Raw genomic sequence first — 27,398 nt, 5'->3', positions numbered from 1 at the left:
ACTGTCATGCTTTGACCTTACCTCCTCCTGTCTCTTAAAGTATATTGGTCCCATGACAACATGAGGAGAGCTGCTGCTTTTTTATAAGCTACCAGAGTGGCACCTCTCTAAATACACGTCTTTATTGGGGTGCATTGCTATTTTCCCTTCTAATTTTCTTTAACATCAGTGTTTCACAAGCTTTCAGCCCGCAGGACATGATATGCAGGCAGAGCATTTCATTCAGCTTTCCATTAGGCAGGAGACAAGCTGAGCTGTCCCTCCTGGGTTTCCTAGCACAGCCGTGCTTGCCTTTGCCAGATTTTGCTGATCTTATTGCAGCCGCGTACAGCGAAAGTTTCTTGCATCGAGCTGCCAGCTTTCCCAGCCACTGGCAGCCGCCTGCCACTCCTCTCTCAGTTCTGCCTTCCCATGGCGTGTGCAAAAACCTCACCTGCCTGGTGTGTGAGCCAGAAAGGTGAGCTGCACAAGTGCTTTTTGAGTGCCAGAGGTGGTTTCACCCTTGGCACATCTTTGGGAACGGCTGGTACAGCCTGGCATGTGCCACCTGCCTTCTCTGCTACACTAATGGCTCGTCAGCTGTTAGCGTAAGGGGCTGTGACAGCACCAGTGCCTGCAACGCTGTTCATTTAGACCTGCATTATTCTCCATAGATCATAGGTAAAATGAGGTCTTCTCTGCTGAAGAAGTTGCTTCTGGATGGAAGGGCCTCCCGTCCCTCCCAGACACCAGTCCCTACCGGCAAAGCAAGGTAGAGCTTTGCCAAGTGCCCGTTTCCCCTGAGTGCCCATTCTTCTGTGCATCGCCCCTGGTGCAGCCAAGCGACGGGGTGGCCGGGCCCTCCGACAAGTACTAGAATGTTGTGGTGGGTTGTGGGGTGTGAGTAAGGCTGAAGATGGGAGAGTGAAGGCAAAAGGTGGATTACGGCCCTGGGGACAAAACACTTTGTGTGCAGACCCCTCACTGCTATTACCTACAGGGTCAGCCCGCCCTTGGTACAGACAAGGGAAGAACTGACAGTTCTCCCTGGGGCATTTTATTTTGGGTCTGCACCCATCTCGGAGAGGCTGGAGAGAGGCCCCAGTCTTGCCACACAGCTCGTGGGGCAGATGGTCTGCAGCAATGAGCCTTGCAAGGGGGTGCTGCTTTCTGCTATGGCCCTGTGCCCCACAGCCAGCAGGACTTCCCCAGCCCCTCCAAGGTAATGCTTAGAGCAACACAAAACCTAGCACTACTTTTTCCTGGGTACCAGAAATCTGTATTCTCTTTCACAAGAGTGTGATATAAATAATGACAAGTCTCCTGAGAACGCATGCTTGTAGCCTGGAAACCATCCCCAGGATGAGTTGTGGAGACTATTCCATAAGCAGTAGAAGTTTTTTATCTGGATGTTAGTGTGACAAGCCAAATAACTGCCCCTTCCCATACTGAGAGGAATTGCCTGGGACAGTCACTGACTGCACATCCCAGGGTGCTGGCTGGCTCCTGAAGCTCCCTGTGGCTTCACAGCATCCCCCCATGGTCCTGGGCAGCACTAGGAGACGCAGCCCCACCTGACCTTGCTCACCGAGGAACGGTGCGTGCCCTTGCTGCGGTACCACTGCAGCTCTGATGAGCAAAGTGAAAAGGCAGATCCATTGTGGTACAGGTTTTTAGACAGCTGCAAGGGGTTCTTTTGTGAGTGTCACAGCAAAGGAAATGTTCGGAGAGGTTTGCTTTCTGCTACACAAAAAGGAAGACCCGGAATCCCAGGAGGGAAGAGCAGTCTTTGCTCTGAGATAAGATGCTGGCAGGCAAATGCTATGTTTTTGCTTTCATTTCTGAGAGCCAGCGGACTACCCTGAAAGCTTTCATCTGTGACAGCTCCCTTGGCCCTGCAGAGGCATTTGAATTCTTGACTGGTTTAACGTTGTTGGTCATCGGCAATGGTAGATTGCCAGCCGCACTAGGAAGGCAGTCTCCAAAACTGCTGACAGCTATAGGATTGTTACAGATGTGGAGTCAGTTATTACTACTGTAGGTTAAAAAAAATTAGCCCTGCTTGTGGTCCTGTATCAATCTGGTAGACATGACAGATGATGCTTGGTAATGGAAAAAAGCAAACCCAAATTAAAGAAAACAAGCCCTAGCAAAACAACATACATCCAAGCAGTCTTCAGGGTGAAACGTGTTTGTAATTTAATTTTTAGGAGTTAACATCTGCTAAAGAAGGCCTTTGCCATCTTCAAGGCTTCCCTGAGGTCCTGGGAAGCCAAGGGCAGATACCCAAGTGACTTTCTAAAGTATTGGCCGCTGTAGCAGTACCTCGCTTTGCCTGGTATTAGGGCTCCCTGTTGATAACAACAGGTCCTGCATAGCAGAGGCAGGTCCCAGATGTGCTGTTGCACAGCTTGTTGACCGTAGTTAACTGAGCTAACACAATTTCTTCTATTCAGTACAGGAGATACCTTTATGGATGCTATATTTTCCTTAGTTGCTGGAGGGAACGCCGTGGCCCAGTGTCTCAAGATAGCTTTGGGCAATGTCGTGGATAAAAAGGCAAGGAGCAGGAGTGGGCTTCTGATGCAACACGTGGCACAGGCTGTGCCCTGATGCGGTGGAGATTATTTCCTTGGCTCCAGAACTAGCCGCCTCTACTTTAGGCTGTTATGGGACCATTCCCTCACATTTCTAAGGCCTCCTGCAGGAATCTGTTGAAGGTGAGACTCCAGTTTCCTATTTGTGGCTTTCCCCCGCACTATTTTATGTCCCAGGTGTTTGCAGATTTATTTTTTAACTTGTGGCTATAGCAGCAGAAAGCTGCAATGTCCAACAGTTCCCAGGTGACATTGGCTGCTGAGCTAAATGGGCCTCGTCAGCAGCTCCGTGAGCACAGCCAGTGTGACTCTCAGCACTGAGTGTTTTCTAATTTCTTCATTAAACAACTGAAGACAAGACTGCTGTTGTATTCGTATTGCAGCTTTGCTAACGTGGGCTTTGATATTTCTGTACGTTTGGTTCCTCCTGCCTTAATTTGGGAAGGGGCAGAAGTGCAGGCTGCCTGCCACCTTTGTCTGTTACTGTTCATCTCCCTCCCTGACCACTGCACAAGGGTTCATGGTTGTAGCTATTTTGCTGTCCTCTGGCAAAGGCCACAAAGCTCGTCTAATGCCCATCTCTTTTAGCTTCTCAAGCCATTTATTTATATATCCTTCATATGTTGTGTGTTCAGTGCAGTTTTCTTCCAAAACCTATCCTAGATAGTCTCCTTCAGAAACGTACTCCCATGCAGCAGGCGACAGGGGGTTTTGGTGTTGTATCACAGCGTGGCTAAGGTAAAGCGTTGGGTGGCACAGACTTCTCTTGAGCAGTGTCTACGGCTAGGGACGGACAGCAGCCTGTGGTGGAGAAATGGCACTCGGAGAGCGAACATCGGGACAGAGACCTTTGCAACAGCCGCGTCTGCAGCCTCACATCGCTGGCGTTCCTACCACGCGATGACCCTCGCTCACGTGCTCCCCAGCTGGCGTGGGACGAAATGTCCCGTTCTCGACGCTTGCCTGCCGCTATTCAGCTGGGTGGCCGTGCCGCGCCGTGCCCCTGCTGAGCCCCGGCGTGCTGCCGCGCCGCAGGGACTTGAGTGGTGGTTTCCCCCTGGGAGGAGGCTGGTGCTGCAGGCAAACGTTGCCCTGCTGCCAGGAGGCTGCGGGGAAACTGCCACTCCGAACTCCCTCCTTTATTCTGCATCTGGGGGGAAGACGCTTGTCTGGAAGATTTTAATCTCGGTGCTGATAGGTTTTCATCCCCCCCATGGTTAATCCGGAGATTAGGTTGAACGTTGATGTGGCTGCAAGTCGGGCCGGATTCTGGCTTGGAAATTAAACTTTTTGTTGCAGTTCTCGTTTCTGTGTGCAGCTGTGTGGCACAGGGACCCTTGTTAGATGCCAGTTTGATTAATCCTCACCCACTGCCTGCTCCCCTGTGCCTCCACCAAAGGGTGATTTTTCTGATGCCAAGAACTCGTGCAGCGATATATCTGAGTTCACCACCCAAAGACTGTTAGGGCCCCTGCCAAATTTTTAATTGTATTTTTCTGGCAAATAGCCATAGCTTGGTCTTAAGAAAAAGAAGTCAAGTATTTCTAGCTCTCAACTCTGTGTCAGTCCATTGTGGAGCGGCTTGAGCTTACTTTGCTTAACTGGGAAGAGAGTACCCAGACTGCTGGGGTAGAGGGAGGAATCAGAGAAGCTGGCAAACCAGCCCTGTTCTGCAGGAGGAGTTGATGAGACCCTGGGGATGGGATATCTGCCTTGGACCCACGGCTCCTCCTGCATGTGGCTGAGCTGGGAGGACAGTCCTTTTGCAGGTGGGAAGCGTTCAGGCTGAGCCTGGCTATTCTGGCGTGTGCTGAACGATGGAGGCTCTCCTGTCAGACTAAACCATGATTTTTTGACCACTTGCAAACAGGTCTGGCTGGACAGCCAGGCACAAGCTGAGTTTCACTGCGTTACCCTTATTGGAGAAATGGAGGCGCCCAGTTGTGCTGGGAAGTGCCAGTAGCTGCCACAAAGCACCGCAAGGTCTGGCGAAACTCATCGCATGGCATAAGCCTGACGGAGGGAGAGGATTATCAGCACACACATTCTCCTAAAGGCAAATCATGTACCATCTTCTCCTGGGTGATTTGTTAGCTATTTTACAAGTCCATTTTAGATGGAGCCTTGACAATCTTGTCTCCACTTGAGAGGAGGAGGGTTTATCTATCACCCTGAATTTCCTGTAGCATGTGGAACCTGTTCAGGAGCCATCTGCCTTGGATGCCTGACCTGTGGCACCTCCAATACAAACATAAAACCTCTTAATTAATTCCTGCTTGCACAAATATGTTGCACCAACACTTTATTTCAGGCAGGTTGATTGTCTGGTTCAGGAACTCTTCACCACCCTCCCTAAACAAGCACTTTTTCTCAGAATTTTATTCAGGATCAACTTGGGGCATGTAAGAGCTAGTACGTTCCTTGACAAAAGGCAATCGGTTCTCTCCCAGGAGCACGTTTGCTCCTGCAGGAGAGCAGAGTTGGAGGTGAAGCACTTTGCACTCACCTACACTCACCAGTGTACCACTCTGGGCTGTCCCACCCAGCCCTAATATTTCGTCAACCCTGTGGAGTGAAAAGTGCTGACTGGGTGACCCTTTTATGTCTCATCCATCTCCTCCTCTCTCACCTCTGCAAGCCACCCAGGAGGGACGCAGAGCTGGGCAGCTGGAGTGGCCACTGGAGCCTGTGCTTTGTGGCCAGGCAAGGGCCCATGCCATGGCTGGTCGTTGCCATGGCCCCTGCGTTCACCCAGGACAGGGAAGAGGTAAATGGTGAATTTGGGTACCGAACAGCTCAATCCTCCCTGTTACAGACATTACCTGGCCCCCTGCCTAAAAATTCCCTTTTATATCAGTTTCAGTGTGCACACATTCAGAAGGCTTGACGTTGCACCATCCGAGCAAAGGTGGGAATGTGCAAGCAAGCCCAGGAGGGTGGTGGCTTCGCAGTCAGCTCATAGAATCATAGAATGGTTAGGGTTGGAAGGGACCTCAAAGATCATCTAGTTCCAACCCCCCTGCCATGGGCAGGGAAATCCTCCACTACACCAGGTTGCCCAAAGCCTCATCCAACCTGGCCTTGAACACCTCCAGGGATGGGGAATCCACAACTTCTCTGGGCAACCTGTTCCAGTACCTCACCACCCTCAATGTAAAGAATTTCTTTCTTATATCTAACCTAAATCTGCCCTCTTTCAGTTTAAATCCATTGCCCCTTGTCCTATTACTACAGGCCCTTGTAAAAAGTCTCTCTCCAGCTTTCCTGTAGGCCTCCTTTAGGTACTGGAAAGCTGCTATAAGATCACCCCGGAGCCTTCTCTTCTCCAAACCTTCTCATGCAGGTTTGTGGCCAGGAATTGCCCAGCACTGCTGCCTTCCTCCTTGGTTCAGCAAAAGCTGATGGGTCATTGAATTCAGGGGAAAATTGACTGCCTCGGGCGAGGATCTGTGTACACACGGGCTTCTCCTTATGGTCTAACTCATTTTGGTTAAGCACAAAGATGGGTTTTCTGTAGGCTCAGCCTGATGGGGAATTGTGTTGGTCCCCTGTTGCTCTGTAGATGAGAGCCTGTTGCACATACGTATGCTTTGTCCTAACTGTGGTCCATCCCCAGGCTGAAGCAGCTCTCCTTCTGTGACACAGACTGCACAGAGGGTCGTCAGTGCCTTGCAAAGAGCCACATATTCTGGGGAACGAGAAACAAGAAACCATGGGCTTGCAGTGGCAGCATAAAATGTGGCAACAAAGCCACATAAATATTTACTGGCACACAGCTAGGGGTAAGAGCTATTGTCACAGTAGGGCAGAACCAAGGCAGAATCCACGATGCAGGATGCCAAAAGCTGGGAGAAACAGCTCAGCCGTGGATACAGAAAATGGTACTCGGCCAGCCAAGACCATCAAGAGGGATAGGTGGAGGACAAGGGCCCAGCTTTTTTTGGCCTGTGCGCACAGTTGTGCTCAAGTGTTGCTCAGTGGAATAGCTGGGGTATTATTTTTAAAACACTTTTCCTGGAAAGCAGCATTTTACAGCCCAACGGGCATGAGCCATATCCCCACAGCAGGCTGGCACACAGCGGGTGTCTGGAAGAGGCTGTATACTCATTTTCTGTAGAGGCTGATTTAGGGCACTTGCAGAGAGAAGAGCATTATTTGATGCTTGACGTTGTTTCCTGGGACCCGTGCGAGGCTCAGGAACAGTGAACTTTGTACGACTTAAGCATTTCAAAGCAACAAGCTTCTGACTTTCTTCTATACCTCAGGAGCAAGACGTCTCCTTCCCTGTGGCAGCTGGATTTTCTTCATCCCACTTGTGATGTCAATACAGACAACTGGCTCCAAAATGTTAAAATCAGGGCACTATCTTACAAATGTAGCTGTTCCTCTGTGAATGCAGCTTATTCTAGGGTAGAGGAGCTTGGTTATGTGCCTGCAGCAGTCAGAACAGGCCGTCTCTGTGCTGCTGAGGCGCAGTGTAGGTGTTTCCCAAGTCATACCCTGTAGCGAATATTGGTTTATACCAACATAGATATGGATCATAGGCATCTCCTAGTGCTGCATAGCAGGGAGGTGCAAGAAGAGATCATCCATCAGGGACCTCTGGGCTCTTGGCAAGTCACCACTAGCTAATTTGCGGATATAGCTTAGGAGCTGTTGTCTGAAGCTTTTGGTCATCTTTGTGTGCTACATCTTGTATTTTGCACACTGGGAACTTTTAGTCAGTCCTTAAGACCCAAAGTTACTTCTTCAGGTCTGCCACTTCCCCTGTAAATGTGTTTCTCCATCGGCTAGCCCAGCCTCTCAAGACGTCTTACACCAATACTGAATTACAGCATGGTTGGAATTCTTGTGTGATAGTGTCATCCGTCACTGTTGAACAACAGCAACAAAGAAATGAGCAATATTTCAAACTGGAGCAGAATGAGCACGGACAAACAAGAAGGGATACTATAAACCTATGAATCCCTAGAAGAGAGGTGGATATCCAAGCTCTGAGCCTCCAGAGAGCTGCATGCACCAATACTATGTTATGTTTCAAGATCACAGAATTACAGAATGGTTGAGGTTGGAAGGGACCTCTGGACATCATCTGGTCCAAAATCTCTTGGTGAGAGCCAAGACACAACTTCCTCCTAATCTTCCTAAGTCTTGGAGAGTTTAATTGGATTTGATTGGATACAGATAATTTAATAAGTGATACTTTCACTGTAATTCCACAAATACAGAGATAGTGGCTTTACAGCAACTTAAACTAATTTTTAAAGACTTTAAGTAACTTAGTAGTCACAGCAGTTGAGAAAATGCCCTAAATTATGCTCAGTTTAGAAATTCACAACTGGGAAACACTGCCTTGTCATTGTATTCAAGATGTTTTCTGTACTGCATTTCAGCACAGAGTACATTAGCAGTGGAAGAAGAAAAGAAGCGGGAAGAAAAACACAATAGGATTTGTAACAAAATGGCAAAACCCAGTTTAAAGCCATGACGATCATGTACATTAGCAAAAAGGATCTTGTCACTCGCATCAAGTGCTTCCTTTTCCAACACCATGGCACAGCCCCATGTCACATTCCATCTCTGAGACACAGGTGCAAAGGAGATGGGTGGTTTGATGCAATTTATCCATGCAGCCAAGAAATAATGTTCCCTTCCCTGAGGTACAGGCAAGTCCTGTCATGGATTATATGCTTGGCTTTCCTCAGGCCGCAGCCTCCACTCATGTTGGTACACGGTTTCCCAATACCAGCCTTGACTTGTCCTACAGGTGGCAAGTTGCCCCATCACTTCTTCCCAAACCTCAGCCACGTGTCCAAACAGAGGGCAATCCCCCAGCCTCACCCTCTAGTTGAATCAGTTTTTCCTGGGAGACTTCTCCCAAATATTTACCGTGCCACACCATCCCAGCAGGATGTGCTGCCCAGCCTTCAGTTGTGCAGGTGCCTCTGTCTCAGCAAGTGGTGAACTTCATGGAGCACGTATTTTGGTCAGAGCTGTAACAGAGGCTCCTCTGAGCAGCAGCCTTCAGTAGTGGGCAAGGGCATGTTTGGAAGTAACTCATTTGAAGGATACTTGTGGCGAAAGTGTAAAGAAGTAAAGCCTTAATGATGAGAAGCCTGTAGCCCTTCTAGATATACGAGGTTGTTCTTACAGGAGGACTCCATAACACTGTAAATTCCAGGGTTACGGGTGAGTAACTGAGACTGGAATCTGACCCCTTATGCCTGAAAAACGCCTTAATTATTATTAGGATGGAAATAGTACAAACCATTATTTTAAAATAATGCTGGCTGGGTTTGGAAAATTCACATTCAAATAGTTACGAAATGGTAATTTTAAGTTTACCAAGCAAATACAATCTTTCTGCACAAGTGCATACCTTATATTCAGTAAGGCAAGGTTCCTGGGGAAAACGACAAGTGTAATTAAAACCTGTCTCATCATGCATGCACACAGGGGAGGGCTAGCTGTGATTGTCATGGTAACTGCTCCTAGCAGGTGTTTTTCTTTTAATATGAGGTATTAAATAGAACTTCCGTTGTTTATTAACCCAAATACTCTCCTGCATGCTTCTAACAGTGCCTCTGTGATGTGTTGCAAACAAGGCTGAACTTGAACTCTATCTTTCAGCATAAACTTTTGTCTTCAGAGGTACAAAACTACCCACCTTAGCTGAGACTGTTGCAGGGACCTGGAGCACTGTCGATGCTGCAAATTCTTTCGCACTTTGTAGCTCCGTAGGTTGTTAGTTTTCCGTGCTGAGGATCTCGGGCTCTTTACGGCGTGGTGTTGTGGGTTAGGCTGCTCCAGCAACCGAACCCCACACAGCTGGTCACTCAACCTCCCCCAGCCCCAGGAATGAGGGAGAGAATTAAAGGAGAAACGGGAAACCCGTGGGTTGAGATAAGAACAATTTAATACAGATAAGTAATACACAGTGTAGATGCTCACCACCCCCTCTTATCCACAGCCTGTCTCGTCCTGAAGCTGCAATCCCAGATGAACACGAGGCCCCGCAATAGAGAGGGGCAGAGAGAGATAGTACTCCGAGAGTGGGAGTACTGGAAGAGAGGGGGGGGCGGGGGGGGGGGGAAGCAATAGAGCAAAAGCACAGAAGCGCAAAAGCGATAAGAGAGCCAAAGCGCAAAAAGCCCTTCTTTCCGGCTGTCCCTCACCTTTATACTGGGCATGACGCTGCATGATATGGAATACTAATTGGCCAGTTTGGCCCTCAATCTTAAGTTCCACCACAAATCACAAGGGGAATCGTGGCCCCCTTGTCCCAGCTATGCTCCCCCCTTATCCCACCGTGCTTCTGCACTCCGGCACACTGAAAAGTCCTTGGAGTCTCACGTCCAACCACAAACATCAGCTTGCTATCAACATTCTTCTCAGAGCGAGCCTCTGAGTAAAACCAAAACACGGAGCTCTTCTAGCTGCTAAAAAGAAGAGCTGACTTTGTCCCAGCTAAAACCAGGACACGTGGTGAGGATTGTCCACAACTAGTTGGGGAGAGGAGGAAACCCTGCCAGAAGTGGTGTCATCTGTTGCCTGCAACTGTGAGAACATGAATGTGATAAACTACATTTTTGATTAAAAAAAAGAGTGAGAAGGGGAGGAGGCAGAGCTGGAGCCGGGCACTGGCTTGGGATAGTCTGAGCCTGATGGGTCACTCCAGAAGGGGAAAGTGCTGGGTCTGAAGGAGGGAGAAGCTTGGCTCCACTCTTCCCCCTATGATACTTGACAGTTCCCAGGCACCCTCGGTGCTGTGAGACTACGTGGGCTTTTATGACTTTTATTTCAAGTTCATTTGGTAGTTGCTGCCAGAATTCTCCCAAGGAACGTAGACAAGAAGTGGTAAATGGCGATTAATTTAGACAACCCAAGTAGAGGACTCACGACGGGCTCCCTGTGTAATACAAGGAAGTTAACAGCTTGCTGATGTCCTTTTGTGAGTGAATCGTGTAGCCTGGTTGTTTAATGGAGTGTTTAAAAATTGTGTTGGCAATAGCCTATGAATAATGTATACAGGAATAATGAAATACCTTACTGCTAAGAAACTGCTGATATGCTGGGGAAATTTCCATCAGATGCGAGAACAATTTTGAAAGCACTGTCTTCTTGGCATGCCCTTTATTTATGGTCTTGCTGCTCCAGAGATTGCATTCCCTTTTTAGATACTGCATGTGAAGATGCCCTCCACTGCCTCTGCCTCTGTCTTCCAGCTTCACCTGAGTCCCTTTGCTTGTGTCTGTAAAAGCTCCTGAATTTTGATGAGTTTAGGCTTTATTAACTGAGCACTGTTAAGCATGGAGATATCTGCTGTGCAGTCTTCAGCCATTCTAGGTATCTGCACCAAGGCACACTGCATCAAAGGAAGATGGACGCTGGTTTTGTGTCATGGCAATGTCCCATGATGCAGGAAGCAGAAATAGAGCCAAGTGATAGGAAAATAAGACCAATGTTTCTTTTGCGTGTTTTTGGAGCATGGGCTCCTTATGTGAGATAAGCAACCCCAGAGTGTCATACATGAACGTTCAGATTTTGATGGACTTTGCAATGTGTACTCAGCTCCAGTGCCTCTAAATTTTCCCCCTGTCCTCCAGTGCATGAGGCCTCTGAGTACTTTTGGCCATGAGTAGTGGGAAGTCATCATGATACTAAGCAACGAAATCTTGCTTGACCAAAGAAAATAGAAGATTGAAAGTGAACCCCTGCTTGCAGGGGAGCTCTGGAGGTTGCACTGCCTTAGCTGCAGGAGGAAACAGGCCTCCTAAAAGACCTCAGGACATAGCTCAGGCACTAAAATGCAGAAGTATCACAGGAGGGCAGATGAACACAATAGGTATCTTATCACTGTCCAGAGTGGTCTCAGCTAAGTGTATGTTAAGAGTAGACCCAGCTCGTGGAGTCTGTAGCTCTGCGCCCTGCCTCTGCCGTGGCTTTGCGATGAGTAGCCTGGTGCTCACGCTGCATTTTTGTGTCTGATCTATACAGTAGAGACTTGAGTCAAAATATTTTGTGCAATACGGGCGGTATATTATTAGTGTAATGCTAGAACAAAGCAACACATGATTAATGTTGATATTAGTCAGCTGAGGAAGTGACATGCTCACCTGGCAGGTTGATGTGATGGGTTTTGAAGTCATGTGGTGATGCTGACAGCAAGCTCCAGACACGAGGCTACAGGGCAGGAGAGAGAATGGGTTAGAAGAGAGGTTGTGTCCTCAGGGTGATCTGCAATTGTCTAAGCAAGAGGATCCTCCAAAACGGGAGGGAAGATTTGCACTTCTATTGGCTTGTTTGCTGCGGGGATGTTCCTGAGGAGCACAGTATTTTTGCAGCTACAGGAAAGGAGGTGTATAAAAGAGGTTAGTCTGAACACAAGATAAGTGGCAAGGACTACCAGAGTCAAACCAGAGTTTGACTGCTAGCCTAAATGTTTTCAGTAGAACAAGTAAAGAGAAAAGCTATCTAAAACTTCCTTCATCTCCACCACCCAAACCCCATCCTGCCAGCCAAGAAGTGTTTTCAGCAGAGAGGGTCACAAAGGTCTAGGCTGAGGATCATGGTAAAGTTCGACCAGCCTTTCTCAGGGTAGAAATGCTGCTAGCAGGCAGCATACATGGAAGAGCAGCTTTGAAAAGGAAGGAGACAGTTCTGTTATGCAGTTTATTGCAATGATGCTTCTGATGATCCTATTAATTTCTCTTTTTTTTTTTTTTTTGATGTTTGTTTCTTTTAGGTGAAGAGCGAAGGCCCCAAATTGGTGCCCTTCTTTAAAGCCACTTGTGTCTATTTTGTCCTCTGGCTGCCAACTTCCAGCCCCTCCTGGTTCAGTGCCCTGATTAAATGTCTGCCCATCTTCTGCCTGTGGGTTTTCCTTCTGGCTCATGGAATTAACTTCTTAGTGTCACACCGGAGTGCCAGCCGCATCCTAGCAGGACTTATCTTCTCGGCAGTGGGAGATGCCTTTCTCATCTGGCAGGAGCAGGGCTACTTCATTCATGGTGAGTGCGGTGTCAGTGCTAAAGGGATGCCACAGTGTCCAGCTGTTACCCTCTTTATTTAGTAATGAGTTGCTGGGCCACGTGTTTTGTTTATTCATGTATACAGCTTAAGCCCCAGGCAGTGGGAAGCACTCATCCCTTGATTAAGATCCATCGTGGTTAGAGGAGTCACACCATGGATGAGTCTCTCTTGAGCTTCTCTTGAGGTCAGGGAGGTAACTGAGGCAGGTTTGGTTTCCTGGCACGTGCTCACAGTATCTCAGCTGGCTGGAGCTGGGAAGGTGGCATAGGCAGAATCCCTGGGGAAGAGAAGAAAATGCTCATGGCACTTGACAGCTCCCATGAAGCTACGAGAAGTATCTACCTCCTATCTCTCTGCAGAGAGATGTCAGCCCTTCCCTACAAGGGTCAGAAATAGGACACATGGTGCAAAGGTCCTCAGTGGAGAAGAGGTGGAGAGGAACCTTATGTTTTGACAGACAAGCCCATAGCCTGGGGCAGGTGTTTAAGTGGATGTCAGAAACCAAAGCATCAGAAATCCTGTCCTTACTGCAAGTTCATCAGTATGAATCATGCAGCCTGTTGTACAAGACATGTCTGTTTTGCAATACATGTAAATGATGGGGAATCAAGGGCAAACCCTACCACAGTGGCCTGTCTTCTCTACAGAAAGATCCACATCTCTCAGAGCAAAACAAGCTTGTTTTATTGTGCCAGTTTGCAGACTGGAACATAATGATTTGGATTAATCATTTAAAGCCACGTTGAACCTGCCTGCAGCAACACTCTCCCTAGCCTTGGACTGTCACAAGAAATCAGCAGCAGTTGAGACTTTCACTAAACTGACTGGTGGGGTTTCTGAAATTGATTTAACCGGCACAGGAATCTCATGTAACACCCATCATTCACCAGCTTCTGTGACTGTCCCACTGGAAAATGTGATGAGATGAGGGAACTCTTCTGACTTGTGCTGTCGTCAGCTCTGGAAGTCGAAGGCTTATTTTTTCCCCCTCTCATGAGGCCAGTATTTAGTTTTATTCTGATATTCCCACAAGCTCTTTCTTTATGTGAGGGAAGTGTGTGAAATGCCAGATATGAAAGGCCAAATGCTCTGAATCTGCTTTTAATCCTGCTTCCCAAAGGCTTATCCCAATCTCATTAAAAGTTCATGTAAAAATTTTTATAGATTTTGTGGGGATTAGATTAGGCCCTGAGGATTGGATCTATTTGGCTGAACTTTGGACATGTTGCTGAGGAGCTCCAGCCTTCTCTTGGGATGCGATGCCCTCTGTGCTGAGTGTTGGCATTCCCACCGACGGGCCTCCTCCAAACAGTGGTACCCGGCTCAGCGCAGGTCGCCTCAGCCCAACTGCTTGTGCTTCTGTTTTGCCTCCTGGAGTTGCTCCTTGAGCTGTGGCTTGGATAGCATTCAAAGCCTGATTCTCACCATGACTGTCTTTGTCTGTGGACTGTTCCGAGCTTCTCCATTCCCACATAGCTGGGATATCTCTGAGTCCCCTCTCCAGTTTAGCACTAGAGGAAGGTCAGCCAGTCCCAGCAATTCAGTATCTGGTTGATGTGTTTTAATCTGCAAATAAGTTGGATTTTCGACCCTAGTCTCACAACTGAGAAGTGTGCTTTGTGGGTTTAGACATATTTTTCTTCTTAAAGAGAAGAAAAGCTGTCTTGGAGCATTTTGAAAATCTCAGCCTTCATCCTGGCTGTCTCCTGCCTGCCTCAGTCCGTGGTAATCCGAGCTACCATCTTCCGTAGTGAAGTGTTAACATTTGCATTTCAGCTGTTCGCAGAGAAAGTGCACCACCCCACCCCATCCTTCACCTCTCCTGCAAAATGTATTTTCTCCTGTCTAAAACTCAGCTGGCTGCTGTTGTTGACGACTGACAATATTCAACCTTTTGACATCATTGTTAGTGGGAATTTGGGATTTCAGGAGAATAAGAGGAAATACTAGATAAAAACGTACTTTCTGTTCAATTTCTATGGCTTTCAGGCTGAAAAAAAGGGTTGGGAACTGGGCTGAATTGAATAGCTTTTGAGACAATGAGTTTATAAAAGGACGTTTGTTCACTACTTTATAGGGAAGCGAGAGCCTGGGAACCTACTCCTGGCGCGCTTGCCTTTTTTTTTGCATTTTTGCTGTTTCAGTCCACTAATAACATGCTATTTTCTGACTAGTGTCTTACTGCATGTAGAAGATACTTTACAGTGTTAACATCCACCTCCTTTGATAGCAGGCACTTAGAAACAATTTATGCATTCAGTGAAGAAGAGGGACTAGCCAAAAGGACTTGCTGCCAGCCTGAGGGGAAGCTCCAGGGGCATGGAGGGAGAAGGAAGAGGACAGACAGAGAGGAGAAGGGCTGATCTGCCTGATGTGGTTGGGTGGGCTGAGCCAAAGGCTGAGAAATGCAAGAGAAATGCACCCCCTCCCTGTGCAGCCATCACAGGTTTCCCCGGTTCCTGGTTTGATTTGTGGGTGTTGAATGAGCAAACCTGGGAGCTGACTCTCTTGTTTGTCACCAGCCTCACCACACATCACAAAACTCCTCCTGCCTTTCTGGGCTTCTGCTTGGCTGCTGCATCGCGTCCTCCTCTGCCTTCTCCTCCTCCTCCGCCTTCTCCTCCTCCTCTTCATTGCCAGTCACCTGCATGAAGGACAATACATTCTTCAGTTCCCCGTCCCAGAACTCTCCATACAATGCCACTAAAGGAAAAAACACTTCTCACTGCTAGGGCGAAGTAGCCTTCTCCTTACCACCCCAAGGCTCTAACCTTTCCTGCACTATAACACTATAAACGGCTCCGGTCCTAAATCCCTCCTTGGTTTCCTTAGTGCTGTGCCCATGATGTGTCGTAACTCTGTGAAATGTCAACTTCTTGTTGCTCTCCTTTGCGTTTCTCTTCCTTCCCCTTCACACTGTACGTTTTCTCCAGCTTCACCTTGCAGACCAGATCCCCGCCAGCCTCCTCCCTCCTGCGGCTTCTCCTCTCATCCTGCCATGGCTGAGCTTTCAGTGGATGTCCAATCTGGTCCTCCCCAAAGGCAGGGAGACACTTCCCCTTCTTTAAGCTGCCTCAACACAAGAGCATTAGGATGAAGAAATGTCCCCCAGCAGCAGGTTTTAGTGACTGCCCTTTACACCACAGCATCATGCTTCAAATGTAAATGAGTGTCCTGATGGAGGACTCACCTTCCCGGATCCTTTTCTCCATTTCATGCTTTAGGGCTGCATGAAAACTTCCAGCTACTGTAATACGCCTGCCAGGATAAAGTGGGACATGCTGCAGCTGCACCATGTGTGGGTTTGGGAGCCAGAGGTCCAGAGGAGGTGGACTCAGTTTGGGGCCCATTATCTATGGTTGGCATGACAGCTAGTAATCTGCAGCTGTACCAACACATTGTGACATTTTTTGTCAAATGGATTAATGGCAAGTGAATAACATATGGGCAGTACCTTCCAACACCCACATCTGGCATTTCTCAGGGGTGTTGCACTTCAAAGGGAAGCCGGCATTTTATTTTCACTGATTGATTCCAGCTAAGGCTCATCTGAATCTTGCAAATAGCCATAAAATTTTTGGCAGAGCACATTGGTGCAGTCCCTGAAATATGCCAGCTGCTTCTTTACAGCTTAGGTTTCTCCTAGCTATGGGCAGAGATGGAGTAGAAGCCAGATTTAATCCTGAGTGCCTTGGGGTTTGTGGTCAGGCTTTGTATCTGGGTTCGGAGGGATTGGTGACTTTTTTCACATTTTGTTCCTACACTGCCCTGATTCCAGCCTTCCTGTTCCACGCGTGACCTATGATAGTTAGAGGGGATGACCTTTGGTCCGCCTTGCCCCCACCCTTCCATCCAAAGCAGGAGAGGAGGAACCACCTGAAAAACAAGCTTTGTTCCTTCTGCAGCAGCTTAGTTCACCTGGCCTCTCGGCAAAGCCGCTTGCATCACAGCGGAGTTGTGCTGGGCTGCAGTTATAGCAGCACTGGGGCTTTTTCGTAGGGCAGGAGCTTGGTGCTAAGGCTGATCTCCTCTGCACAGATTTTTATATTAAAACGGTCCCAAGCGGTCAGTATGGTTCCCACTGAAAGCATGAAGGACATCTCAGCCCGTGCTCATTCCGGGATATTTAAAACCCAGTATAGCCACATGTTTTCTTTTGCTACCAACTGCTGGTCACTGATGAAAGGTCACACTTGCTATGTTACTGCCTCTTTGCAGGTCTGCTGATGTTCGCCATCACACACATCCTGTACTCCTCAGCCTTCGGCATGAAGCCTTTGGACCTCAAAGCTGGCTTGTTGATGGGCCTTGTTTCCGGATCCTGTTACGCCTTCCTGTACTCCTACCTCTCAGGCCCGTTCACCTACCTGGTAGCTGTCTACATCGCCTTGATTGGCTTCATGGGCTGGCGAGCAGTCGCTGGCATGCAGCTGTGCAATGACCTCTGGACATGGACCAAGCTCTCGGCCTGCATCGGCGCAATGCTGTTCATGGTGTCGGATCTGACCATTGCACTTAACAAGTTCTGCTTTCCTGTGCCCTACTCGCGCTTCATCATCATGGCTACTTACTATGCAGCCCAAATGCTTATTGCACTGTCAGCTGTAGAGAGCAGAGATGAAGAGGACTACAGAAAGAGGAGCTAGGTGGAGCGCCAACAGTCTGTGAACAATGTGGGTTATGTCTCAGGTGCTGTAGCTGCATTCACCCCTGAGAAAGATCTCCATTTCTCTAGGCACATTGGTGATGTTGATTTTGCTTCTTTGAAGCACTACCTTTGGGGCTTTTTTTCAATGGCTTTCTCTGAATACAGCTTACTTCAGTGTGGAGTCCACATCAGAAAGCTTAGACTGTCCCTGCAGTAGCTACTCATTCAACCTTTCCTCCTTGGAAGTGCTGTACTACTGCATTTTACTTGTTAGTCTTGAAACTGATGCTGAATGTCTGGGAAGAGGAGGGCTGATGGAAAGGAGGTTTGGCCATGCACTGCACTAGAAGAATTACTTTCAACAGTAGGCAGACAGGCGCAGATGTCTCCTAAAGTCATAGGTAAAAATGAATTTAACCGATGTTATGTCTCTTTTTGTGCATTACAACCTCAGTACACAAACTGGAGCTATTGCCTCTGCTGAAGGGAAGCCTGGAGGTAGGGTAAAACCCGCACACTCGTACGAGAGCTGAGCTTTGGAGTCAATGACAGCATGTGGGGCAGCCCCTGGCAGAACCAGAACGAAAACAAAACACCCAGCAGAGAGCACAGAGCAAGAGGTGCGCTGACACGCGGTGCTGTGTGCTTTGATCGTGGCTGATCGCTGCTCCAGGGCCAGTCTGTAGGTGCCCGTCAGTGTTGCTGCGTGTGGCAGAACTAGGAGTTTGGTGGGATTTCAGGGAAATGTAGGTAGCCAGGCCAGCGCGTTCTCCCTCGCCATGCGTGCGCAGTTACATGGTGTCTGCAGCCACCAGTGACAGCGGAGATGTAATGGGCCCATGAGGAACTTTGATTTTCACAGCAGGACTTTGAGCATGTGTCTTACTAATTATGTCCTAATTGTCCTTAGTATGGCAGACAGGAATCTAATAATATTCCATATACTCATTAAGCTTTACGGTACTGCTGCCTGCAGTATCTCCCTCGAATCTTCGTGTGAGCATTTCTCGTGGTCCAGGCCCTGGTTTTGGATGTAGAATGTTGTTGTGTTTTGCCAGCTGGTGGTAAATGATCAGCTTTGCACCGCTTATTTTTGGAAAGTCCCTTTTCAGCAGAGCTTCCTGAAAAGCACCGTCCCATGTGTTCGAAGCGCCTGCCGCTTCCTTCTTGAACTCGCAGTGAGAATGTGAGAGCCATCGGGGCTGGGAAAGCCTGTTTGATTCTGATCCAAATTCTCTGTCTGCCCATCTGCTGAAGCAAGATTACTTCTGACTTCAGCTCTTAAAAAGATATAGGAAGAGGTTGCCCTGAATTTTAATCCAAGTTCATTTGCGATCACATGTACATTTTTTCCTTTTATTTAGGATATCTAACAGTAAGCACTTGTTCTGTTTGAAACTATCTTGAATGCACTTTTTCCTTCTGGCCATCCTGGGGCTGCTCCCATGGGCTGAGATGGCGGCTCCCATGGGCTGAGATGCTCCCCTGATGGCTTGTTTTAAGACACGAGTGCACTCAGGTGTGCCAAGGAAGCCTGCTGAGGGTTTTGGCACCTCTTCAAGTCAAACAAAGACAAGGAAAACAGACTGCACGACTCAAATCCATGTGTGCCCCTACTGCCCCTTGCACACGTGCCCATGGGTAGAGCGAAAAAGAGGGACAGCCCTCCAGACCGGCCTCGTGGGCTGAAAATCACCACGGTCTCCATACCTAGCGTGCCCAGACCATTCCAGGCGAAAGTCTGGCACCAAGTCCCTGGCACAGTCAGCAGAGCAGGAATTCCTCTTTGCGAGGAGCGTGGCAGGGTGAGGGGGCAGCTGAGGAAACCTTACCAACCCTGCTGGCTTTTCCTGCGGTGTTGAGAGGTGCTAAGTGGGTCTCCTGCTCCTCCCCGGCCTCTCGTGTGGTGGGACGGGGTGGGGGACAGGTGTTGCCTCCCCACGACTTCTGCATTAGTGCGAATGCAGCCAGCATCACAAAAATCTAGGTTACCCGTCCTGACTGACCCTGTGGAGTCATCTGCTGCTTTTCAGACAGAGAGCAGAAAGGTCAGCTGCATTATTGGGAGGGGAAGCATTGTAAATAGCACAGCCCCCTGTAATCTCTTCCCTTTAATGCTGTTGTGTAATATTGTCAGTATTCATTCACTGGCGCACCGGGGCCCGCCTGGAGTAAACTGCTGAGGGAATTCAGAGCCATAAAACATCTTCATTCATCAGCGTTGCTTATCTCCTGGCCGCAGCCTGAACCCTGCAGCGTAGCTCTCTGCGGATGTCACCTGCTGTTACTCAGCTTGACCGTTTGCAAATCTCTTCCTGCAACAGCCTGACCCAGCTAAGAGGAAATGTAAGCATTTGGGGTGAGCCCCACCGTCCCCCCAGCATGTGAGCAAACAGCACATTTCTGTCTGTTTTACAGCTCCCTGTCATGGGTCAGTCCAGCACACTCAGTCCTCAGCTGGCAGTTCTTCAGAGGAGCCCCCCGCACTCTGAGCTTCCCTTTCCTTTGAGGAAGAGGCATGTGTGATAAAGTAAGCTTTATTTAAAAGTCAGAATTTTGATCATCTCTTTGTTCCCCTCTAGAAATGAGTAGTCTTCGACTTCCTGAAGATGCTTTTCTGTGTGCTTTTTCATCTTGGCTTCCTTTGTTATCCTGCTCTGCCATCAGCCGATACTCACAGAAAAGGATTTTTTAAGTGTTGTTAGGAGGTCTGCTCTCTCCTCTCAACTGGCCATCAGAGGTGCAGTTTCTGGTGGCAAAGGTCTCTGGGTGGCTCTAGCTGGGACAGCAGAAACATGTGCAGCCCAAGTAGGCTGTTGTTCCCGCCTCGTCCCCTCACCTGGAGCGGGCTGGCTGGGATGCATCCTGGCCAGCCACGCTGGCTCCATCCCAGTGCTGCAATGGCTTCAGCCTTCCCAGGAACACGAGGCAGAGTCCTCAGCATACAAAGTCAGGGAGAGTCCTGGCTGGCTCGGAGGTTCGCTGGCAAAGGCTCTCAATCTTCAAGATCTCCCTCCTGCTCTGCATTCCTCCTTTTAATCCATATTACTTGAATGAGACCATTTTCCTGGAGGCTCTTTCCTGCTGGGAAGAGACCAGCTGCTGTGCACACTGATTAGACACAATTTTGAGTTTCATAAACCCTGAGAAACACTAAGCAGCTGCTGACAGTCTGTTAAATACTTTTTCTTGGGATTAAAACTGTTCCCTCAACCCCAGCGAGGGCAATCTTCACTTGGAAAGGGAGCAAACAAGAAGCGGAAATGACGTGACTGCCTGTGGCACTGCCTTTGTGGACCTTCCTGTTGTCTCTTTGCACTGTAAAACTGCGAGGTTTGATCGATTCTTTTCCGTTTCAGGGGTGGAGTCTTTGAGAAGCCCAGTCTTTGGCCCAGGGACATTAGTAGAGACGCTTTCTTTTCCCACTGCTGTATTCAAACACCCCTCTGCAATTCCCGTCTGTGGTCACTTGAGGTTACACACATGGCCCGATTACTTCTGCTCTCTGCTTTCTGTAGTTATCACCCTCTTGGAGATCCTTTGGCTCCATATTTGGACATATAAAAGATGTAGCACATTATTTCAGCCTTGTATCTCTTTCTGTAGGTGGACCCTCCTCACACAGAACTCCCAACGAAGTCAAAGCAGCAATGTTAATTGCAACTGGTTTTTAAATGCTAGTAATGCTTCTGGGCTGTGCCAGGCACACTGATGTCAGCAGGTGAAGCTGGTGTAGAAATGGCAGGTTGAGAAGAGCAAAGCCAGAGGATTTTAAGAGCTTTACTGCTACTTTACCAAGAAAATTATATTTAATACCTGGCTTCTCACTCCTCCATACTGAGGCAACTGTAAGACTGATTGGTTTAAGAATTACTCTGACATGGCTTTTAAGTAGATTGCTGGAGGTTTCATGTTGTAATCAGTGGAGGTAACTGGTATCTTTTTACACAAGTATATCAAATTCCCAGGACAAACTTTGCAGAATTTTGTAGTGGCTCTTCAAAGTTTTCCAGTCCTGTAGTTTGATAGTAACACCTGTATGTTTTCACCTTGCTATCATGGTTGTTGTGGAAGAAGCAGATCAAAGCAAACAGCAACTGTAAAGCTCAGTGGCAGGTGCCTCTTTCTCTGTGCTTGGCTTCTGGATACAGAGAGGGGCTCTTTTAAGCAGAGGCATCATGACTGCGTTCCTGGAAGAGGATGGGAAGTTGCTGACTTCTCATGACACAAAGTCCTCCTGGGCACTTCTCCTGCCTTGCTCCTTTTGTGGCCTTGGGTAAGTTACTTAAATTTTCTGGGGCCAGGTCCTCATCTGCTGTAAAAAGGCACAAGAGTATGAGGGCCAGTGCCATGCCAAGTTACAGCAGTAGAGGATCAGGCCCTCACCCCATTTCTAAAATGGGGATATTAGCACTTACCTACCTCACAAGGATGCTGTGAGGACTAATGCTCATACAGCGCTTTGAAGATGTAAAGTGCTATATAAGTCCCAAGTATTATCCTACCTTAGTGTTAAAAATGCTTTTAGGGATATGCAGGACTTCTCTTAAAGCATGGAATGTGTGACTGCCTTTCCAGTTTGCATCAGATGGAAAGCAAATGCGAAATACTTATTCATACTGGTTAACAGGATGGGCTCAGTTGCATTTAAACTCTGAGAAAGGTTTAGCTTAAAAGTCTGAACTCTAACTTCAGTTTTGCAAATGTTTTTTAGTTCTTCTAAAAGCCTCAACCAAATTCTTAGATGTGAACCTTGCATCCAAATTTTGCAGTCTGGTCTTATCCTTGACTGTTAGCTAGGATAAATCTAATCCAGCCAAAACAGAGTGCTCACACAGTCTGCTATGGCTGTTGGAAACACTGGAACAGAAAATGAAGTCATTTTGTTCAACCTTCGTTCTGCAGAAGGTCAGCTAGGTTTCATGGGACAACTTGCAAAGGGATGTTTATTTCTCTGAGTTTTACTGGCTTTAAAAGCAGTAGAGAGGGAAGGCCTTGATGGAATCAATAAGGTCGGCACATCCTTCTTGAATTACTACCTTTCACCTGAATCGAAGAAATAGGTTCTGTAGCGAAGGAAGTGCTTGGACCTCCAGTCCTAGGGCCCAGAACAAAGGTTGATCTGGAGATACAGCTCTAAACCATCACCATGTTCTCAACTAGTATAAAAATGCCACTGTTCACTGATTCCAAATCTGGACCTCAGCTAGAAACCACTTAGTTCTGGTAGCACTAGCTGCTGTACAAACACAAATGAAGGCGAGGAATTACACACCAAGGAACGTGAGCTGTGTGCATGTGAAATGGACCAGAATTTTGAAGCAGCTGCAGTAAAATCTTATCTCAATATGAACTCAGAAGCAAACACAATGCAAATTTTTATGGTTTCTTTAAAATGTTTGATGGGTTTCAGTTTTCTTAGTTTGGAGGAAATTTTCTTAATGTTATTTTATTTTTGCTCTTACTGTAAAGAATAAAATCGTACAACTCTAGATAGACTACAAATGAAAAAAGGTGGCCAGTTGGCAGGAATGCCAAAACTTTTGTGGCTTGTATTGTTTCTGTGGTGACACTGGGCTGCTGTAGGATGAGCTACTGGAGTGGTGTGACAGCTCAACAGTGAGGCTGAAGCACAAGGCCAGTCTCATATATAAGAGGGATGCAGGGGCTGAGCCGCCGAGACTGCAGTGGGAGCACGACTGGGCCGATTCGGATCGGTCAAAAGACAGAGCATCAGGAAATAAAATGAACTTTTTTTCCTGACAGATAAAAAGCAAGAAACCAAAGCCAGCCCATTGGGCGATGGTGCTGAATCCGTACAAACACACGTATCTAGACCTTGCTTGTGCAGGCTGCTGCTGGACCAGGCGTTGCTCCTAATTCATCCTGGGAGGCTTGCTCCAAGCCTGCGGTGCTGGCAGGGTCGGGCCAGCAGAACCTGATGCTTTGTTAAATAGAGCTCCAAAAACTAGAAAACAATGAAACAAACAAACAAAAGGCAAGGAAGGCAAAGCAAATGCCATTGGGGAAAGCAGTAGTTCTGGAGACCGCAGAGTGGCTGGTCTGTCCTCAGCACTAATCTCCGTGTCCTGTTCCCATGAGAGCCTCTCGCTCCAGCCCCTCTCCCATGCACTCCAGGCAGAGCGCACTGAAAGATGTGACCGAAGCAGCTGCTCTCCCCCCGGGAGTCAAGTGTTTTGCCACCGCCAAAAGTCTCTGGCACTTACTTCCTTTACCGTGACTGTAAAGGTCACCACATACAGTACAGCCACTTGATCTGGGATCTTTTCTTAACACATTTTTATGCTGATTTTACTATTTTAATTCTTTGTTTGGAATGTATTTTTTTTTCTTATTTCCTCTGTGTATAACAGCAATTAAAATATTAATTTACTGGGTATTTTTACTGTGCAAATACAATGTCTCCTTGCTCGTTTTCTGTTTTTGTGACAGTTTCAGCGTGGGGAGCATGTAGCCAACTGAGCCTCTGTGGCAGGCAGTTTTGTGCCCCTGTTATGCCCATCAGTCATGTGGCTCTCCCCTGGAGCTACCCAGCGCCCCACTGAAGCCGACTGACGCTGCCACAGCCGGCTACAGTATTCCTGTCCAGGGAGTCCTGAAACACAGCCCCCTGTACCCCACAGAGCACATCCAGCACAAACCAACCAGGCAGCACTGCGACGATGGCACCTGGCTTGCGTTACGACACGTCCCAGGTGCCCCGGGATGCAGAGCCCTGAAGCACGCTCACCCCTTGCTGCTACAGCCAGTCCCACGTACAATGGCCATTTGTCCACACTTCCAGGGAGAAGGCAGCTTGCTGCAAAGGATTGCTCTGGGAAGGCTGCTTGCTGCCCAGAAATTCCAGACAAATGGCCAAGTCTCTCTTCCCCCCTGCCCCAGGAAAGTTTCCAGGAGGAAAAGTAAGGTAGTATAGACATTTTTCTCTGGTTGGGAATCTGATGCCGCTTTCTTCAGCTGTTTGACGCAGTGGCACAGATATTTGGTTTCATTAATCCCGAACCAGGCCATCTGTCGCCAGCGGAACAGGTTTTGAGGATTTATAGCATAGAAATACGAGTGTGTAACTGCTCCCAGTCCGTTAAATGGATCTGCTCACGGGCTTAACAGAGACTCCTTCATACTCCCTTTCTGAAGTGGAGTGGTTCCTGATGTGAGAATGAATCAGCACCAGATAGAAATACTACCAAATTCTTTTCAAAGCAGCCTAAAGGGGTTAATGGCAGGCAAAAGCAGGTGCTTCTTTCCTTTTTCTTTTAGTCTTTTACAATTCCTTTCAAAAACTTAGAGGCCTGCTGGAAGGAGCATCCTGTTTCCTCACACCTCCTTCCTAGCTTCAGATAGAACAAAGACAGCAAAATATTCTCAGATCGAGTGTGTGTCTGTGGCTAGCCACTGCTATGCTTTTATTCCCCAACTGGCTCCTGGAAGAATTCACTCTAAAATAAAAGACCCAGCACCAATGTACATAAACACGTATTTATCTATCTGTCAATCCTTCAATGGTTCAGATATTCTGTAATTCCTTATCTAGTCTCAGCCACCAACAGGGAAGTTCCTGGACCCATCTGGATCTGAAGTTCAATCTTCTATGGCCAGCTCTTTCACAAACTGACTCTGTCATTTGCAAAGCTGCAGACTCTATTTACTTTCTTGGTATTGCAAAGATTTAAGTACTTCAGATTTATGGCTTACTCGATGTTTATATACAATCTGACATAATGAAGCCTAGATCATCATGGAGGTCTTGCTGGGCTATCTGGGTACATGGAGACAGAACCGAAGTCTCCTCTTGAACACAGAAGCAGAATTCTCATTGACCAATGTGGAAGCAAACTGACATACAGAAGAGAAAATTGCAATCTTTGGCTCCTTTTATTACCATTAAGATACGTTAGCAGGTGGTATTAGAAATATCACCTTTAACGTGCACCCTACTGTCCAAAACCACTTAGAGGGAAGGGAGAAGGAAGCATCAGGAGCATCCCTGCTGAGCAGAAGCCCCACTCTATCACCTGGTTTAACCAAACATGACAGAAGCCAAGGGCAGCTGCATTTTGAGCCACATAAACAAAGACAAACTACACAGCCACAGCAATGCTGTTCTGCATGCTGGACCAGGCAGAGCTAGTTCCACTAATTACGTCTTGTGATTTCACTTCTGCAAACTTCTGTCACGTGTCAGGAGACTTTTATCACCTTTTTCTTATCAAACAACAACAAAAAAGTGCCATAATTACTGTAACCAACCCTATGTTTTGGGTGCAAGTCCCACAAAGTTCTGGCTAAAAAGCTTTATAAAGCTTTCCACTGTATAAAGGAGAAAGTTGTCTGGTCTCATTTTCATTCTCATTTCCCCTTGTTCAGTTCATTACTGTTCCAAATAATCCACCTTGGGTCTAACAGGCTTTGTGTTCTCTGCAGCCTGTCACCTCCCAGCCTAAGGAAAATGATATTCATCCCTTCTGAGCTACAACAGCAGGAAAAATGCTGCTGTGTGTCACGGAGATGGAGCAATGCTCTATTTTTTTTTTTTGCAACTGTTAAGAAAAAGGCTAAAACTGAAAACATGGTTAAGCAGAAGAATGCACGTCCTTCCTTAAAGAAGAGAGACAGAACAGCATACATTCAGAGGAGCGGAGACAGACATTTGAGAAACAGAGATCGGCAACTGAGACTCCTGCACAGCTATTCGAATCAGCAGATTTGCCCATCCCTTAGATCACTCCTTACTCCTTTCCTTAGGACAGCCTCTCACCAGGTAAAGACCACTGAAAGTTTAAAAAAAGTCCCTAAAAAACGTCTTCCAAGTCCTGGTCTGAACAAGCTCCCAGCCTAATGAAGAGTGCTTTCACATGAGGTATGATACCCTCCAGCCTACATCACCTGACTCCAGGTAGCAACTGCCCCTCTTCCAGAACTAAAACCAACAAGAATGTAGTTCCTGAGATCTAAAATAAACCTGCAGGTAAGCTCAGTTTGAAGTGAATTCCTTATCCCCTAAAGTCAGTTTTACAGTCTCTTATTCTGACTCCTGCTTTCCCACCTCACTCAGATGCAAATAGCCCTAACAGCAGAGACCCTTCCCAAAAGACTGCCTAGGTCAAGGTAAGGGGGAGCCTCAGGAGGCCTCAGAAATAGGCTCTCATTAAGGAATCAGAATATAAATTAGCACCTCACCCACACAATGCTTTTGCAAGCCTCATTCCTTAGCCAGCTCTACTTGTGAACAGGCTGCTTTGAATAACTTTGAAGAGGTACATTCCTATTATAACAGTCCTCATCTCAACAAGCTCTGTGTGGGAAGGCAGAAGGTAAGTCCTACCCAGCAATCAGATCTTTTGAGGGGACAGGAAGCTGTTCTTGTGCCCCTCAGGCCTGCCTGTGCTCCCCGAACCTGGGCAAGCAGCACTGCCAGGGTTCCTCTTGCTCAGCCTGGCTGGCAGTGGTGCCGTGCCAGGGAAAGCTCCCACTGAGACCCAGTAACACCAGGAATTCTTCAAAAATGGTAAAGAACTGCTTTTGGTCTTTTAGGTGGGCAGCGGCTGGCTTCAGTGAAAGAAGTGTTGCATGTATCCTACACACAAAGACAGATGGGTTTGCTTGAAAAGCAGAGCAGGAAACCCAGCATGCATGTTCTTTCCCTCCACGGACCCTTGCTAAGCTACTTCCACATTAGCAGAGAGAACCAAACCCGGGGAGGAGGAGGTGGGGGGTTCAGCAGTTGTCAGCAGTCTGTCCAGGAGCAATGATCACAGATAAAAATAACCTTAAAAGATCTTTCCAAATATAGTCCCTCATTATTGGTGCTGTATCGGTTTCATTTCAAGCTGTGTCTGGCAGCGTCTCTCTCTTGTTCCCTTTAAGACGACACCAACAAGTAAGTCCTCAGGCACCAGGGCCTTTCTCTAGAAAGGGAGAATTGGGGAAACAGACCACAGTGTCATGACAGACAAAAGAATGGAGAATTCTTGCTCTCAAATGTTTAACCTTGAGGGCTCCCTAATTGTAATTATAGGCAAGATGAGCTTACCAGGGGCTGATGAAGCTCCCAGGACACAGCTGTTTCTAGGCACTGCTATACATATTGTAAGACCACTCTGTAAGCTCTAAGTTTGGGC

General features: G+C 47.6%; 1 protein-coding gene across 1 annotated transcript; it reads left to right on the top strand.

Moving 5' to 3' along the window:
- Positions 1-5,310: 5,310 nt before the first annotated feature.
- TMEM86A (transmembrane protein 86A) lies at positions 5,311-17,254 on the top strand. The gene is made up of 3 exons (XM_086612859.1): positions 5,311-5,343; positions 12,322-12,586; positions 16,827-17,254. The coding sequence occupies exons 1-3, from the start codon at positions 5,311-5,313 to the stop codon at positions 17,252-17,254; spliced, it is 726 nt and encodes a 241-aa protein (XP_086468985.1).
- Positions 17,255-27,398: the final 10,144 nt, after the last annotated feature.

This window comes from Tauraco erythrolophus, chromosome 6 (assembly GCF_009769465.1).
Source record: "Tauraco erythrolophus isolate bTauEry1 chromosome 6, bTauEry1.pri, whole genome shotgun sequence".
NCBI classification, from domain to species: domain Eukaryota; kingdom Metazoa; phylum Chordata; class Aves; order Musophagiformes; family Musophagidae; genus Tauraco; species Tauraco erythrolophus.
This window is presented reverse-complemented; position numbering and strand designations above follow the sequence as displayed.

Coding starts and splice junctions, on each gene's coding strand:
- TMEM86A (XM_086612859.1), top strand. CDS start 5,311: ATGGCCCCTGCGTTCACCCAGGACAGGGAAGAG. Junction 5,344..12,321: donor TCACCCAGGACAGGGAAGAG/GTAAATGGTGAA, acceptor TGTTTCTTTTAG/GTGAAGAGCGAAGGCCCCAA. Junction 12,587..16,826: donor GCAGGGCTACTTCATTCATG/GTGAGTGCGGTG, acceptor GCCTCTTTGCAG/GTCTGCTGATGTTCGCCATC.